The 15,437-nt window shown below is 62.6% G+C and overlaps 2 protein-coding genes across 5 annotated transcripts in view; both read left to right on the forward strand.

The window, feature by feature from the left end:
• The window catches only part of RNF157 (ring finger protein 157), an 81,248-nt gene extending 76,679 nt beyond the window's left edge, over positions 1–4,569 (forward strand). For 2 of the 3 annotated variants that reach the window (XM_044247377.1, XM_044247379.1), the window contains one exon: positions 1,715–4,569. In XM_044247377.1, coding sequence (XP_044103312.1) covers positions 1,715–1,836 — 122 coding nt within the window. In that variant the 3' untranslated portion in view covers positions 1,837–4,569. The remainder of the gene's footprint in view (positions 1–1,714) is intronic. The other variant, XM_044247378.1, reaches the window with a different exon arrangement.
• Positions 4,570–5,754: 1,185 nt separating this feature from the next.
• FOXJ1 (forkhead box J1) lies at positions 5,755–10,101 on the forward strand. 2 transcript variants are annotated; one of them, XM_044250336.1, is made up of 3 exons: positions 5,755–5,870; positions 6,218–7,103; positions 8,835–10,101. In XM_044250336.1, exons 2-3 carry the CDS (start codon positions 6,606–6,608, stop codon positions 9,600–9,602), a joined length of 1,266 nt encoding a protein of 421 aa, XP_044106271.1. In that variant the 5' UTR covers positions 5,755–5,870; positions 6,218–6,605; the 3' UTR covers positions 9,603–10,101. The 2 variants fall into 2 exon arrangements, with proteins under 2 accessions (XP_044106271.1, XP_044106272.1); XM_044250337.1 differs by having other exon boundaries at positions 6,434–7,103.
• The last annotated feature ends 5,336 nt before the right edge of the window (positions 10,102–15,437 follow it).

Genomic DNA, 15,437 nt, shown 5'->3' on the forward strand with positions numbered 1-15,437 from the left:
CGCATTCTCTAAGTGGACGAAAAACTCATTGCATTCTGGGGGTTCCTAACCTAAAGGACAGTTTTGCCTTCTCTTCATCCCGTCATGCTTGCGAGTGCCACCCTTAGAGGGGAAAGCACTTCTGACCCATGTCCCAGACTCCAGGGAAGAGAAATCTCCAAATTCCATCTGGATTACGAATTTTCTGTGTCGCCCGCTTCTCTTCCCCGGGGGCCCACCTCCACAGGCTGATGTTAGAGCCTTAGGATGGATGATCGCTCCAGGACCCTTAGGGGAAATAAGCAGTTTATACCTACTTAATCCTAGTGTTCGGACCATTAGGGGGGCTTCGCTGGCTCTTCCGTTGGAGCACAGCCCCCTGAAACATGAGCACAGTGAGATTTGGGCCTGCCCACCACCGTGCACCCGGGCAGCCAGGTCCGTCCCCCACTAGAATCTTCCAAGAGGCCAGGCCGGCCCCAGAGGAGGGCAGGGGTTCCCGGTTCCCTTGCAGTGTGAGATGTGCATGGTGGCGGCGGGACAGGTTAGGGGGCACCGTGGAGCACGCGTGCGTCCCCAGGCTGGGGGGCCTTGTGAAGGCGGGCCGCGGCAGGTGCAGCTCCGGAGGGCTGCAGGGAGGGGGAGGTGGCAGGCGTGGGGCCCCGGGCAGTCAGGTCTTCACCCAGGGCCTCTGCTTCTCAGGGAGGTTTGTGCTGTCCTGGAGGGATTGGATGAGTTTGTCTGCGTCCAGAGGACAGCTGAGCGGAGACCCTGGGAGAGGGGAGGGCGGCCTGAAGAGAGCGTGGGCGCTGGTGGTTGAGTGCGCCCCTGCGAGTCAGTCCCGCCAGATGAGCCCTTGGCCCCCACGTGACGGGTGGGAGAAGCAAGCCTCCCAGTGAAGTGAGCTGCCCAGGAGTGGGCAGCCAGGCAGGAAGGACCCAGGAGGGAAGCCCAGGTTTTCTGACCACAAGCAGACAAGCAGGAGGTTGTGATGGATTAAATCCAGAGCGCCGAAGACAGGGGAGACAAGGGCGGGCTTCCGGCCCCAGCAGCCGGTGCTCAGCGTACAGGAGCTGCGGCAGATTTGAGGGAGGATGAGAAGTTTAGTGGGTGCTGCCTAGGGGACCCCGGGGATCCCAGGGCCCGCGGCCTGGCGTCTCCTGGGGTTGATGGTGACCTCGGCGGGCTGCCTGGGGCAGGAGGGATGCTGGAGCCATCGCACCAGCTCCCCCCATGGGCTTCTGTCCCCGGCGCTCTGCTGGGCTACCAGCCCCTTCCTGCCCCACCCCAGCCCCCACAGCAAACACTAACACCGACCAGGACCGCATCAACATGCTCTCCCACCCCCGCCACAGCTTCCTGCGAAAACCTCCGCTAGACCTGGTTTCTTTCTCCTCTCCACCATAACACACAGGCACACTTCAGACAAATAAAGACACAGAAGTAGATGGCAGGGCAAGTCCGCAGAACAAGAGATCCCCTGCACGTTCCTCTCTGTCAGCGGTCTCCACCGGGGCCTGGCCGTACCTAGCCCGTTAGGACAGGAGCCGTCCCCTGCTCCCTGGCACGCCCACCGCGCCCAGTTCTCTCCCCCTCGCTGCGGCACACACATGGGAGTTTCATATGACACACGTGCTGCCCACCTCCGTGCCGAACTCCTGGGCCATCGTGCTGGAGAGGCCATCTGGACCTGGCCAGAGTCCGGCTCCTAGACCCTCCCCTCTCTCCTCTGCAGGCACCTGGCAGGCCGATGACAACATTGTCGGTCGTCGGAACACTCCGCGTCGGCGCCTGTCATCCAGCAGCCTGGAGGACCCCGAGGACAGGCCCTGCGTGTGGGGTCCCTTGGCCGTCTGAGAGCCCCAGCCCGGGCACCTGGGCTCCCTCCTGCCCCACCTTCCATCCCGGCCTCACTGGGCTGCTGGCCTCCTGCGTGTGCTCCGTGAGAGCATGAACACTGCATCCAGATGAAAGCTGGACATGGAAGTCCGCCCGGTCCCGCTCCCAGCCTGGTCTCCATAACCATGCCCCTTCCCCTCCCAGAAGGATCTGGAAGCCTCCCGTCTCCTTGTGGGCTGGAGCCTCTCAATGAACTGCAGCTCAGGAGACCCTTGCAGAGACTCTCTGGAACGTCTCCCCCGGGTCTGGATCTTCCGGGGGGGCCGAGGTCCACAGGCTGCTTGTTTCCCATCTTTCTCTCCTTCGGGGCACACCGACAGGACCTAGAGTTTTGGCAGCTTCATTACAGACACCCGTCGGGCATTTTCTGGTCTCTGAAACATCATAAGCAACTTGAACCCTCCGTTTGAGGGTGTAACTGGGAATGGCTCCTGGGAGAAGGGAAAGCCGCTTTGCACTCAAAGCCAAGTTTCCCTCAAAAAGCGTTAGGAGCTCCTTTGTCAAGGACGAGAAACGCTGGCAACCAAAAGGTTGGTTGAGAAAATAGTTTTGCTTCTGGTCACAGGGCTGGTGTCCTGTGCCTCGTGTGTCTGTCTGCTTAGGGAGGAGGCCTTGGATCTGACAATCCCCCAGGTACGTGAATCCCCCTTAGGAGGGCCGTTTGTGGTCAGGTGCGTTTATGAAGTCCTGGGATGCCATCTTAAGGTGACTTTTCCAAAAAAAACCCCCACATTTTTGGCCCCTTCTATGTGCCAGGCACTGTGTTAGCTGTCCTATAGTTTCACATTTCCTCGCTGTACCCCGTCAGGTGGCATCCTACACCTGTTGTCCCTGTCTTCGCCCCTTCGTGTTAATAGTTGAATAGGCTGAGGGAGGGGTGGCACAGTGACCCCCACACTGGTGCCCAGGAGTCCCAAAGGAAGTGCTGGAGCCCGCTGCCGAGGTGAGGCTAGCAGTGATGGGGAGGTGATGCACAGGCCTCCCTGTCCCGCGGGGTTTCCTTCCCTGTTTCCTCCCCTGCCTTCCAGATCCGCTGAGCCTGGGGCGGGGGAGGTAGTCCTTCCCAAGGCTCTTTAGAGGTTCAGAGATACTGTTCAAGCTGTGTGCCCCCGACCCCTCCAGGGCCCCATGTAAGGCGCGTAGACAGAAGTCAGAAACAGCAAGGCCGGGCTGTAAGCTGTTGGGACTTATTCCTTCTCCCTCAGCATCGGTGTTGCCAGGGGGTTCTAGCTGGTTCTTGGACAGATGTGTTATTGACTGGCTTTGGGAAAAGGTGGCCTCCTAGCGGAGCGTGAGCTCGGGAAGCCAGGCCAGACCTGTACAGCCACTTGTGAGGCCGAAACTCCGCAGGGCTTTGGGCTCTGCCTGTCGTGACAGCCTGTCTTCATATTTGGAGTCGTTACCCTGAAGGAGTTTTTCAGGGCTGCTTCCAACACCCCAAAGAGAGCCCAGTGCCCAGGGAATCTTCGCACCTTCTGTGTGGCTTCTTTGCGCTGTCAGGCCTTGTGGTTATGCCTCAGGTCCTGCCCTGGTTGGGGGAAGGCCTGTTGTCCTGACAGACATGACCTCAACCAAGCCGGAATCAAAGCTTCTGTCCTGAATCCCCATGTCCCCCTCTCCCTGTGAGGTCCTGCGAGGGACTCTGCTGCTTCAGGCCCTTGTCTTTTCTTTCCCCCAACATTCCTCCAGCCCCTTTTGTGTTTGAGATTGGAGCAATAACCCCACTTCCTGATTTCCTTGAAGTTTAAGCCCCAGGGAATGGGGAGCGTCCGTTAGCCTGGGGCGGTGGCACACAGCCTCCCCTCCTCTCCTAGCAGGTTGTGTAGTCACGGTGTGGTGTTACCTGAGGTGAAGGAGATGCAGGTAAACAGTGGCCAGGAACCCTGAGAGGAACCCATTATCACCCTCTTCTGAGGAGGGCCTGCCTGTGTCCTTCCTCACAGCACATGCTAGGCCCTCCCCCCAGCAGGAGGCTCACGAAGATTCTTCAAGGCCTTGGTTCCATAATCAAAACATGCCTGGGTTAGAAATGGCCTTTTCACTCTTGTTCCTCAGACCAATCCTCCATCTCTCTCTCTTCTCTTTCCCCTCTTTGTCCTTATTTGGCTCTTAGGCAAGCAGAAATATCCCACCCAAAGTTGCTGGTCATTAGTCAGCCCAGTCAGGGAATAGCTGCCAGCCCTATTGCCCCACTGCATCACCCGGAGACCGTCGTGTTCCGAGCAGCTGACCCAGACAGAAGGGGCTGGGGCCAGGCTCTTCACTCCAGGGCGCAGACACCTGGAGGCCTGTGGCTCCTCCCACCAACTCGAGCCCGAGGTCTGAGCTCTGCGCTGGCCTCCAGGTGGTGTGGCCATCCTGGCCTTTTTTCCTTCCTCACCCAGTTCCACCCACAGAATTTATGCCCAGGCTGGGGCATCTCCTGGGCACAGACCCACACACTTTGAGCCGTCTCACCCGGGGAGAGTCGTGTCCTGCCCGCCTGACACTGGCATGCTGGTTGATCACTTCACTTTAGGATCTGCACACCTGGTGTGTGCCCGTGTGCGTGTGTCCTGCTTGTGCCATCCGGGTACCCCCTCACTCGCTGGAGTACACTCGTGGGCACGCTACAGTGGGGACATCAAGGATGCGATATTTACGGACTGCTGCATGATTCTTAAAAAACGAATAAAACTGTTTACAAGGGAAGGAGAGCTGTTAATTGTGCCCTTGGCGTGTTTGTGGAAGTCTGACTTTGTCCAGTGCTCAAATATTTTTACTCTAGAGAATCTAGAAGTGGAGGAGGGGGAGAGGACAAGGGGTCGGGAAAGCCATGCTCCCGGCTGGGAGGTGGGAGTTGACGTGCCCCCCGCCCACCCACCGGGGCACAGGCTTCCCACCCCGCCCTCCTGCTTCTGGGCAGAGGCGTGAGTAAGGAGCCCTCACCCTACCCTCACCCTTGAACTGGATAACTTCTGCCACTGCAGCTCCTCAATAATTGAAGAGCCCGAAAGCTGGCGGCGGGAGGGACGCAGGGAAAGGGACGAGGAGGCCCCTGGTGTCCCCCCACCCCTAGTCCCTGCCACTTAAAAAGTTGGTGACACTGACGGGGCAAATGACCCTGCGAAGAAAATTCGGCGAGTCCGTGGCTTCTCTGAGTGTCACTCACCCGCTCAGTTTCCTCCGCTATCTGAAAAGGAGGGAGAGCCCTTCCGCAGAACCCTCTGGAAAGTCAGCTTCCGGGAGCCTTGCTGAGTACAGGGCTGGGGAAGGAAACGCTTACCGGGAAACCCTACCCGCCTCGGGGCGTCTGGGATCGGTGCAGCCCCGGCGGCGGACGCGAGCGGCAGGTGGCATCGGAGAGTCGGGCCTGCCTGCGGGCACTGAGACGACGCTCGGGGTCGGGAGGGTGGGAAGGGGCAAAGGAACGTGAGCCCAAAGGAGAGGAAAGGAAACCCCAAGCACACGGTGCCCGAGCCCGAACCCGCTCCCAGTCTGGGCCGCCCCGGAGCAGCCGGGACGGAAGGGAGCGAGGCCGGGAGGGCGGCGGCGGGGGCAAACGACTCGCGGGCGTGCCCTGCGCCTCGGGCGGGAGCCGCGCGCCTCTCCGAGCCCTGCGCGGGGCCCTCGGGCGGGAATGCGCGGACCCGGGACGCGGTGGCGGGTAGGGGGCTGGGTGGCGCGGGAGAGGGCGGCAGAAGGAGGGAGTTCCAGGAGAGTTACCGCCCGAGAGAGTGGCTAGAGCCCGCGGTCTCCTTGGAAACGTGCTGACCAATAGGAGCAGCGGAAGCTGTTTATGGGGGCGGAGCGTCGCCATGACAGCAGAAGAAGCCTTTGCAGCGGCTACTTAATGCCGGTCCGGGGGCCACCGGAGCTCAGAGAGGCGCCGTCGAGCGGGGGGGGCGACAAGAGGCGCTGGCGGGGCCCTCGAGCTGGGAACAGAGAGCCGCGGGGGGTGGAAGGAACTTCTTCCAGAACCTTCCTTTGGCCCGAGCTGCGCTTTGAGCCAGGTAAGGGACTGAGACGGCAGTGGCCGCGGGAAGGGAGGGTGTCCGTACCAGCCCGCTCTCCCATCCGCCCTCGACGGAAGTGGTGGACCCGGGAATGACATCTGAGTTTGGGGGACACTTACTTCTCGCCCCCCTATAACTCCTATCCTGTTTCCTTCCTTCCCTATTATCCCCCATCCTAATACCTCTTTTCAAAGACCAGACGACCTCCCTGTCCGCCGCCCGGTGATACTGCCTTCCCGGACTCCCTCGCCCCATTTCCACTTGTTGAGGGGAGGGGGGCTGATTTCCTGCTCTGGAGGAGAAGGTGATAGCCTCAGAGGCCCCTTCGCTCTCCCCTCCTTTAGCTACCAAAGTCTCTTCTAAAACCTCGGAGAGAAAGGAGAGACGGGCCCAGTGGGGGTAGGACCCCCACCCCGGCACTGCTTCTGTCTCTCAGACCTCGGCCAGAACAGATCCTCCCCAGCAGCGGGGACGATTTTCGGGGAGCCTCCGCCTCGCACACACGCTCCCCTCGGGGGTGGGGGAGAGCGCTCAGCTCCCGCTGTGGTCCTCCCCAGCAGATACCGCATTCATATTCGGAGGAGACGACCCCCTGGTCGCCGCGGGATGGAAGCGCGCGTCCGGGAGGCCCTGTAACTGGAGCCGCGGGAGTCAGAGAGCTAGAGAGCGCGGCGCGCTACCCCCGGCTCAGCCCGTGGATGTTGACCGCCCCCTCGGAGAGTCCCCGCAGACATGGCGGAGAGCTGGCTTCGCCTCTCGGGTGCAGGGGCGACGGAGGAGGCCGGGCCAGAGGGCTGTCTGGAGGAGCCCGATGCCCTGGATGACAGCCTGACCAGCCTGCAGTGGCTGCAGGAATTCTCCATTCTCAACGCCAAGGCCCCCGCCCTGCCGCCGGGGGGCACCGACCCCCACGGCTACCACCAGGTGCCAGGCTCGGCCGCGCCGGGGTCCCCCCTGGCGGCCGATCCAGCCTGCCTGGGGCAGCCGCACACTCCTGGTAAGCCCACATCGTCGTGCACGTCGCGGAGCGCGCCCCCGGGGTTGCAGGCCCCGCCCCCCGACGACGTGGATTACGCCACCAACCCGAATGTGAAGCCACCTTACTCTTACGCCACGCTCATCTGCATGGCCATGCAGGCCAGCAAGGCCACCAAGATCACCCTGTCGGCCATCTACAAGTGGATCACGGACAACTTCTGCTACTTCCGCCACGCTGATCCCACCTGGCAGGTAGGGGAGGCGCGGGTGGTGGCCGCTCCCTCCCCGCTCCCCTCCTCCTTCCCCATGCCAGGGTGGACTGGACTCAGGTTCCAGGTCCGCTCGCCAAGTAGGCTTGGTGCAGCCAAGGCCCAGGGGAGGAAGGCCATCGAGGAAGGACCTCAAGGGAGCCTAGGGCTTAGAACTGTCCCTCCTTTGACATCAGAAAGGGAGGAGAGGGAGGCTATTTAAAGGGCTTTAGAAAGGATGCAGACCCCAAAATTCATGGGGGAAGCACCTGTCACTCATCCAGTAGACCCAGCCCAGAGGCCAGGGCCAGACCGTGTGTGCACATGGTCCCCTAAGAGGATGATGGACTAAGGGACACATTTTTGTCCCAAGTCCTCGAGTTCCTAGACACCGCCCCGCCCAAGGTCACTTGTCCAGGCCCGACTCAGAATCGGATGCTGGAGCATCGCCCCTGCCAGGCTCTGCATCCTGTCTTGTTTCAGTGGGCTGGTGGAGGTTGGGGCTGGGGAGAGGCAGTGGGGTGTGAAGGCCAGCTGTGTCCCAGCAGAGGATCTATGGGGCCTTCCTAAAGTAAAGCTGCTGCCCCAGCCCCCCACCCCAACTCCTCCCCAGTTTCCTGCCTCCCGTCCTCCCCCTCTTCTCAGTCAGCCTCCCTGGGGGGACAATTACCTGAGCCAGGTGCTTTCCACAGGGGCTCTCCCTGCCGCACTGGCTTCGTGTTCCAAGTCTCCGGAACCTGGCACAGAGCAGCCAAGGGGCCGGAGCCTCCATGTAAACATCCCAGCCTTGCCAGGGGGCGCGACCCACCCACCCACCCTGCCTTCTGGGCTCTAAAACCCTGTCCGCCAGCATGGTTTGAAAAGACGATGCCCCCAGGAATGAACAAGGCAGGATGGTGATCTGAGGCCACGCAGACGCGAGTCTGCCGCCATCAGAATCAGGGGCTACTTAGGGACGGAGGCCCCAGAACATCCGGACTTTTCCCGGGGGGCACCCGCAGGGAGCAGACCGCAGAATGGCAGTCCCAGACTCTTCCACATTTGTGTGGGCCCTGACGCTGGGGCAAGCGCCATTTGTACCCTCAGTGAGAAAGCAGAGACACCCCCAGCCCCCACCCTCCCCGAAACCTGTGGAGTTCAGGGCCTCTAGGCTGGGTAATCATCAACTGTGGCCTCAGAGCCTGGGTGGGAGGAGGGGGCCATGCGGGCGAGGGCCCAGGCGGGCAGGTAGCCGGCTCAACAAACAAGGAAAAGTCATCAGGTCCCCCCACACTTCATCCCTACACGCTCGGAGCACACACCCTCACCCCCCGCCCCCGCTAGCCCCGTCCCCCGCACCCCTGCCTCAACCCACCCACTCACTTCACAAACAGAGAGGGCCCGCCAGGCCCAGGCTGAGTGAGATGGCCGTCCAGGCCCTGGGGGAGCTGAGGCCTTTGGCCAGAGGCCGCAAGCGGTGGGGTAAGGGAGGGAGGGCAGGGTGGGGTGGCACGGCGCGAGCCACCCCGCGGCTCAGGACTCGGATGACTGAGCAGGCAGATATCCCAGCAACAGGGAACAAAAGCCCCGACAGCACTCCCGGCTCCCGGTGCCCAGTGGCTGGTGTCCCAGGGCCACTGGTCAGAGCGGTGCGTCCGTCCCTCCTCCCGTGTGGCCAGGAGCGCCCGTTGCCCCCCATCGCCGGCCCTTCCCACTCACCCAGCGACCTCTTTCTCTCCTCTCCCCCTGCGCCCAGAATTCCATCCGCCACAACCTCTCCCTGAACAAGTGCTTCATCAAAGTACCCCGGGAGAAGGACGAGCCGGGCAAGGGGGGCTTCTGGCGCATCGACCCCCAGTACGCCGAGCGGCTGCTCAGCGGGGCCTTCAAGAAGCGGCGTCTGCCCCCGGTCCACATCCACCCGGCCTTTGCCCGCCAGGCCTCGCAGGAGCCCCGCGCCGCCCCGTGGGCCGGGCCGCTGACCGTCAACACCGAGGCCCAGCAGCTGCTGCGGGAGTTCGAGGAGGCCACGGGGGAGGCGGGCTGGGGGGCGGGCGAGGGCAGGCTCGGCCATAAGCGCAAACAGCCGCTGCCCAAGCGGGTGGCCAAGGTCCCGCGGGCCCCCAGCACCCTGCTGCTGACCCAGGAGGAGCAGGGCGAGCTGGAGCCCCTCAAAGGCAACTTTGACTGGGAGGCGATCTTCGAGGCCGGCGCCCTGGGCGGCGAGCTGGGCGCGCTGGAGGCCTTGGAGCTGAGCCCGCCGCTGAGCCCCGCCTCGCACGGGGACGTGGACCTCACCGTCCACGGCCGCCACATCGACTGCCCCGCCACCTGGGGGCCTCCGGGGGAGCAGGCCGCCGACAGCCTGGACTTCGACGAGACCTTCCTGGCCACGTCCTTCCTGCAGCACCCCTGGGACGAGAGCGGCAGTGGCTGCCTGCCCCCGGAGCCCCTCTTCGAGGCCGGGGACGCCACCCTGGCGGCCGACCTGCAGGACTGGGCCAGCGTGGGCGCCTTCTTGTAAGAGGCCGGGCCCCGCCCCACCTCCGGACAGTGCCCAGGTCAGGGCCCAGACTGCCCCCCAGCACAGGCCCCTGGGGACACCCTACTGCCCCGGCGGGGGCTGGGCCAGGTCTCCCGAGGCTGGCCCCACGAGGCCCCACGGCCCCCAGCCTGGGCTGCCCTCAGATTCTGGCCCCGGAGGCTGAGAACAGGGGAGGGGGGGACCCAGGTCCAGAATTGCTGCCTCCCCGGCCCCCCTCTCGCCCCCCCCATACACACAGTGTTTCATGGCTCCTCCTCTCGCCAGCCCCCGGCAAAGGGCTCAGGGCCCTGCCCTGTGGGAGCTGCACCTGGAGGGGACCTGGCCAAGCTGGGGAGCAACAGTACAGGGCCCGCCCCAGGGCACCTCAGCTTCGACGCCTCTCCCTCTCCCGCTGTCCTCCCCAGGTCTCTATCCAGAGAAAGTTCCCAGGTACAACAAATGCTAATTAGGTGACAGCAAATTAACCCCCTGGAGGCCTCTCCCGGCAAAGCCTCCCTGGGGCTGGGGAAGGGTGGGGGCGGGGTGGGGCTGGGGGGAGGGGGCAGAGGGCCCACACAGAATGGGGTCGGGGAGCCCGGAGGGCAAGGAGGTTTTCTAAGGCCCCTGGGGTCTTCTCTTGGCCCCATCCCTGGAGCTGGGGCAGGGAGCCTAAATCCCTAATCTTTGAGCCTGACCTGAGGCAGAGCGCAGCGGGGAGTTGGGCTTCTGGGGGGTTGGGGGCAGGGGCAGCAGAGGACAGACAGACTAATGTAGTGAGTGTAGCGATAGCCGAGGCTTAACAGGGAGGGATGCAGAGCTTGCTAGAACCTCTGGGACCAGGAAGGCGGGGATCGCCGGCATCCTCGCCTGTATTTACTGGGGGGGGCGAGTCTCCCTCTACCCGGAGCCCCTCCGTCCCCGTCCCGCAGCCACCCTCCTGCCCTGTGGGGCAATTTAACCTTTTTCATGGAAAGTTATTTACAATAAACACATTTTTAAAAATAAAATGTTTAAAAATCTGAAAATGGGCCTGCTTGCAACTTTAGGGCCAGTGTGGGAATGGCTGGGAGGAAGATGGGGGGCGCCGAAGACCTCAGGAGTCCCCCTCCGATGAACTCCCCATGACTTCTGTGTCCCCAGGGAGAAAGGGGCTGAGAGGCAGCCCCCTGGGGTCCCCTCCAGCCTGGGGCCTCAGCACCTCCATCTGCACAATGGGGAGAATGGCACCCTCAGCCCTAGGGAGTGGGCGACAAAGGAGACACAGCCCCCTCCCTGACCCTGGGGACTCGCAGGGGCCGAGCCAGCCCAGGGCCCAGCTCACGTGTCCCTGACCGCCAGGGCCTGCCCGGGCTCGCCTGTCTTGAGTGTGCGGTCCCGGCCCAGGCCTGTCTCCAGCACCACCCTCCCTCGGTCATCTCCTGGAGGGACAGGGTGTGAAGCCAGAGAGCCCCAGCCTGGCGCGTGCTCACCAAGCCTTGTGCCTTCCCTCCCAGGCCCAGGGCAGGCTGGAGGAGAGGGAAGGCCACTGGGGAAGTCAAGGTGCCCAGACCCTGCTTCCCCCCTCGCTCACACCAGCAGGTGTGCTCCGGGAGGGACCAGAGTCCTGAGGGGGAAACCAAGGCACAGGAAGTGTGTGTGGGGTGGGGATGTGGCCAGGAGACCTGCATTAACAATGGGGCAGCCAAGTGGCCCCAGAACACACAGCGGCACCTTTCCCTCCCAACACCCCAGCTTTGTCTGGCGCCCACTTCTCCACCCAGCCCCCTTCCACACACGGGGCACAAATGGGCACTGTCTCTCGCACAGCCCTGCCCAGCCTCCACAGACCCCTTCCTCCCGAAGCCCCTTTCTTTCCCTTCTCTCAAGTCTGGCGCTAGGCCAGCCTGGCCTTCCCAGTGCTAACTTGCGGCTTTCACTTGCTAATTATTCCAAATATTTCGGGAGGGCGCGCACACTGCTGGGCCAGCGGGGTGGGGCCTTCCCCCGAGCCCAAAGCCAGCAGCCCCCCCCCACCCCCCCACCCCCGACAGCAGGCTGAGGAGGTCGGCCCTCGGCTGAGACTCTCTTCACCGCCCCCCCCCGGCGACTCCTCCCTCCCCTCCCCTCCCCACCACCCACCAGCCTTCCTCTCTACAGTGCCCAGCAGAGGCCTTCTCCAGGGACCCACAGGGTCAGCCTCCAGCTCTGGCCAAAGGGGGGTGGGTGGGGTGGGGCCTGGATAGTAGCATTTTTAAGGGTCCCCACATGCTTCCAATGTGTAGCGAAAGCGGCGGGGAGGCTCTTCTTTTTTTTTTAAAGATTTTATTTTTTTATTTGACAGAGAGAAAGATCACAAGTAGGCAGAGGCAGGCAGAGAGAGAGGGGGAAGCAGGCTCCCCACTGAGCAGAGAGCCCGATGCGGGACTCGATCCCAGGATCCTGGGATTATGACCTGAGATGAAGGCAGAGTCTTTAACCCACTGAGCCACCCAGGCGCCCCACGGGGAGGCTTTTCTGAAGGGGCTGGGTCCCTGGGCTTGGCGTGTGCGCGCTCAGCCCGCAGCATCAGGGAGTGTGGAGAAAGCACGCACCTGCCGCTTATCCCTCGCATCCACCACTGCTCTGGCCCTTAGCCGGGTGGCTTTTTAACAAAGGTGTTCATTTACCTTATATTTATTTATAAATTCAATGTAATCCCAATCTAAATAGATTTCACACCATTTCCCGGTAAGTTGCTGACCTGATGCCCGTAGCACTAAATACACTGGCGTCTATTTCCTTCGAATAAGGACACTCCCCTGTAAGCCCGCAAACGGAGGCGGCAGATGGGTGACCCTGCTAACCGCAGACCCCATTCACATTTTGCAGAACGCCCCACCCCCCAGCCCCCCACGTCTAGTGAGTGGTCCTATTTCTTTGTGACTTTGCCCCCATGACCCAAGCTCTCCAAACAGGCTCCTCGTGTCCTCTGACCCCCCCCCCACATTTGAGCTGAGAAGCCCCCGGAAACCACTTCATGCTTGAGTCTGGGGACAGCACCTTCTGAAAGCAAGGAGGCAGCCTCCAGCCTTCGGACAGGCCACCTTTTCCGCCCTCCACCCTCCAAGTGTCCCCCCAGCCAGGAATGTGATGGGGGGATGGGCAGAAGCTCAGACCTTGGGAGCCTCCCACTCCCCGCCTCAGTACATCCCTGTTCCACGGGAGAGGCCGCCCCCCAGCATCCCCAAATCACTTTCCATGTCTGGAGGACCCCCCCACCCCGCGCCCCACTCTGGGGGGGTCGACCTGGAGCAAACAGGCCAGGCCCCCTGCAGAGCCGAGGGCGGGGCTGGCTCTCCATCCCACCCCCACTCCGGGACCCACACTTGCAGGGGGAGGAAGGTGAGAGTTGGGGAGAGGTGGGCAGGGTCAGGAGCTCTTCCATCCCGGGCAGAGGACCAAAGGCAAACAGGTGTATTTGGACTCCTGGTAGGGGGCAGTGGGCTGGCCGCATGGGGCAGGCCTGGGCCTGTCCTGGGTGGGGATGTGGCCAGGAGACCTGCATTAACAATGGGGCAGCCAAGTGGCCCCAGGTCTTGCTGACACAGTCTTGTGTGATGAGGAGGAAAACACAGGTGAGAAGGGAGGGCAGGACCCTGGGTAGGAGACAGGACTTTGTGAAGCCATCCACCCTGGGGGCACCCCTCTGGACACTTGTATGACAGCCCCGAAGGGGGAGTCACCTTCCTCCTGAGGCCCAGGTGTCCATCGCAGGTCCCGGGCGGTGAGGGCTCCTCCCAGGTGGGACAGGTCAGAGCCACCAGCATGGAAGGTGCTGGGCCTGGACTTGCCCTGGGTGTCAGGAGCAGGCAGGGCCCAGCGGGCCGGCACTGCCCCCCACAAACCAACCGGCCTGAGCTGACCCAGTGAGGTGGGTGCACATTAACCAGGGGGAGCGACCGGGCCGGCCGTCTCAATTTGCCCCCGCGCCCCACTTCCCCGCCTCCCAGCACAACCCGTCACCCTGCCTGAGGCTGGCCCTGGGGCTGACCCCAGACCCTCTTTCCCTCTGAAGGAAGCTGAGCTCCAGGGCAAGCAAGAGCTCCAGGTTCCAGAAAGTGGGGAGGGCAGGCAGCCTGCCTACAGCCTGCCCCGCCCCCCAGGCCTCCAGGGGAGCCTCTGAAGGACTGCCCAGGCCCTCCCAGGCCCCCATTTGCCCCGAAAATGGAGCTGAGGCCCAGAGGCTGCCCAGTCTTCTCTGTTCCCGGCTGAGGCACCACCACCCCGCCTGCTCCCACACAGGCCACCCAACCCCCTCTATGCCTCACTCTGGGCCCTGAGCCCCCGCCTTTACCCCAGAGGGCATCCCAGTTCCCTTGAACTTGCTCACAGTGGGCTGTGGCCCTGCGTTGGCGAGGCAGGCAGGGTGGAACGGAGGGGCCCCCAGCCCCTGCCTCAGTGTTCAGCCTCTGAACCCGCGAGTCTAGACCCCTGCGGGCAGATGAGCTGTGTGTCTCACTCACCCCGACATTCACAGGCTCAAAGACGGTGCCGGGTTTCCTAAAGTGTTGAACGAATGAAGAGGGCCTGAGCGAGCCGGCTAACTGTATGCGTAAAAAGTAGAAAACCATCCAAGTAGCCTTGGCAAGATGCCACTGCAGACAGTGAACACGAAGGGGCTCTCTGGAGGCATCGGTGGGGGTTAAGAAGATTCCAGAAGCCCCCAGGGCTGGGAGGTGGTGGTGAAAGTGCTCAGGCCAGGGGGATCTTTGAGAAAAGCTCCAGGCCACCCTATTCTGGAAACAAGAGCCTGTGGGTTGGACTGGGGTAATAAAAGGGCCAGCGTGGGGGATCCTGAATGCCAGTGAGCGAGACAAATGGAAGCTGTGGTCGGGGAGGACACCCTTGGAGGAGGAAGGAGTGGAGGGAAGTAGAAGAGGCCTGGCCTTCCTCCTTATCTGCCTCAACCCCTCCCCCACCAGGGGTCCGAGAGCCACGACTGGTGGGGACCAACGGGCCAGCAACGAGATCACCAGAACAAAGCAGGACCCAGCCCCGCCATCCCAGCTGTCCCTGGGCCCTGGGACCGGGCCCTGGGGCCGCTGAGCCTGACACCCTTGGGGCCGGGCTACTTGGGGTCTAAGTGGAGACCAGGAGCTCTGTGAGGAGGCTGCGAGGCCCCAGAGCCTGGTGTTTGGATAAGATTAACCCTGGCATCTTGGGAACTGCTTGGGAGGCTGGGCCAGGAGCAGGCACTGTCCTCCAGGCCAGGCAAGGCCCGTTTTGGAGAGAGGGGATGGAGTGTCTAAGCAAGAGGGTAGACATCACAGAAGGCCACCACTCAACCCCCATCCGTGTTCCCTGCGTCCCTCTAGGCTCCCTACTTCCTCTGTGGGTTTATTGGGAGGGAAGGACAATGAGGGTCTCCCAGCCCCAGAGGGAATCACAAACGGGAAGAGAATCCCCAACTGGGTCTGACAACGTCCACACAGAAGGAAGAGGGTCACGAAGAGGGAACAATCTCCACCCTGACCCCCACCCAAACTTCAGTTCCTCTGGCCCGGAAGCTCTTGTGTGAAGGAAGAGTCTGGGAAAAATCAGATGGGGCACGGGAGGGGAGGGGAGGCAGGAGGGTCCCTGACACCTGGTTGCACGCGCCACGGAATGTGCCGATGCCCTCATCTCGCAGAAGAGGAACCCGACGTCTGTGGTCTCATCCCTGACTGGAGTTGACTGGCCCTGCCTTGGGGGTTGAGGGGGCTGGTTCAGAAGCAGGCTGGTAAGGCGGTGTCAGCGGCCATCTTGTGCCTTCCCCCACCTCCCCTTCCCCTGATTCTCTCCTAAACTCTTCCTGACCCATCTGAGTTGGGGAGCAAG

This window comes from Neovison vison, chromosome 5 (genome assembly GCF_020171115.1).
Source record: "Neovison vison isolate M4711 chromosome 5, ASM_NN_V1, whole genome shotgun sequence".
NCBI lineage: Eukaryota > Metazoa > Chordata > Mammalia > Carnivora > Mustelidae > Neogale > Neogale vison.